General features: G+C 56.2%; 1 protein-coding gene across 1 annotated transcript; it reads left to right on the forward strand.

Moving 5' to 3' along the window:
* Positions 1-343: 343 nt before the first annotated feature.
* On the forward strand, positions 344-928 carry LOC145948505 (uncharacterized). The gene has a single exon (XM_083058193.1). It carries the CDS (start codon positions 344-346, stop codon positions 926-928), a length of 585 nt encoding a protein of 194 aa, XP_082914319.1.
* The last annotated feature ends 588 nt before the right edge of the window (positions 929-1,516 follow it).

Raw genomic sequence — 1,516 nt, forward strand, 5'->3', positions numbered from 1 at the left:
GTTACGGGCTATCTTGTTCCTCTCTTCGAGCCCTACAAAAAAGTATTAGGACTTTTTTATAAAGGACTTATTGTTTTCGAGTTATTAATATTTCTTTTTTTTTCGTCCCTGAATGTTGCGTAGTTATTAAAAAAAATACAAAATAAGTATATATCAATCGATGGAGAATCGAAAGTTATGCATTTTGAACTATACGATTTTTTTTTTTTTTTTTTTTTAAGTCTCATAACTTTTGAAAATCATACACTACAAGTGTACTCCAATCGACACAGAATGAAAAGTTATGAATTCTGAACCAGCTTTTTTTTTTTTTTTCTTTTTTTCCCAAGTCTCATAACTTTTGATGGGGTTAAGTCTCATAACCAGGCGGGGCCTGGCCCTGACACCGAAAGCGGCAGAAGTGGGCCGGCAACGGGCAAGACAGCGCGCGGTGGAACGATGGTCGGAGGAACTACTCCGACCGAGGGCCGGTCTGCGCGCTGTCCAAGCAATTCAGCCGGTTCTATCGGATTGGCTGTCGAGAGATTTCGGACTCTCTTATAGGATTGTGCAGGTGCTCACCGGGCACGGGTGCTTCGGTGAGTACCTGCACGATAAGGCGCGGAGGGAGCCAACGACGAAGTGCCACCACTGTACGGAGGTCAGGGACACGGCGCAACACACAGTGGAATTCTGCCCAGCATGGGCGGAACAGCGCCGTGCCCTGACCGACGCAATAGGGGGAGATTTGCAGCTCTCCAGCATGGTCAAGGCCATGCTGGAGAGCAAAGAAAAGTGGAGCGCCGTCGCCTCCTTCTGCGAGGACGTCCTAACGCGGAAGGAGGTGGCGGAAAGGGAGAGAGAGGAAGACCCGGACGCCGACCCGATGCGTCGCAAGAGGGCTGGCGTCCGGCGAAGGAGATTCGCCGCAGCCGCGGCGAGAGGATAGCGGGAAGGAGTTGTGCGAAGGAGGTGGGATCGGGGGAACAGTGTTCCCTCGATCCCGCCTCGGAGGCGGGGGGGGAGAGTCGTTCCTCTCGGGGGACGACTCCTCCCCTTGCGAGGAGGTTCTCTCGGGGACCGTGGCCGAATCCCAACCCCCTCCGGGGGCGGAGGGAGCCCGATCCCCGGGAGAAAACCAAAAGAGAGGCGGAACGGAGGGGACACGATCCTCGCCTCACGGGGCGAGGTCCACGGTCCCCTCCCTTCCGCTTAGGGATACTCCCTCTATCGAGGGGTCTCCCAGGAGGTGTCCCCCGTGTCACGGCCGAATCCTAACCCCCTCCGGGGGCGGAGGGAGCCGTGATACGAGGGGGCGGAGGGCTAGCAGGATCTTTGGAGCGGGGGCTCCGGAGATCCATTGCACGCGGGCTCTCACGAGGGGGAAGAGAATGGGTGGCCCCATTCTCTTCCTTCCAGGACCGGGGTAAAACCCGGACCTTTTATCAAGGTTTGGAGCGCAAGCTCAGCGTGCAGCGGCCCCGGCGTATGCGAAAGCGATTCCCGGGGCTGCTGCACAAGCGCTCAGAGGGCCACC

This window comes from Prenolepis imparis, unplaced genomic scaffold (assembly GCF_030444845.1).
Source record: "Prenolepis imparis isolate NDT839.2.m4 unplaced genomic scaffold, iyPreImpa1.0 SCAF_427, whole genome shotgun sequence".
In the NCBI taxonomy this organism is placed as follows: domain Eukaryota; kingdom Metazoa; phylum Arthropoda; class Insecta; order Hymenoptera; family Formicidae; genus Prenolepis; species Prenolepis imparis.

Excerpts from the sequence above, each read along its gene's own strand:
- LOC145948505 (XM_083058193.1), top strand. The coding sequence starts at position 344 with ATGGGGTTAAGTCTCATAACCAGGCGGGGCCTGGCCCTGACACCGAAA.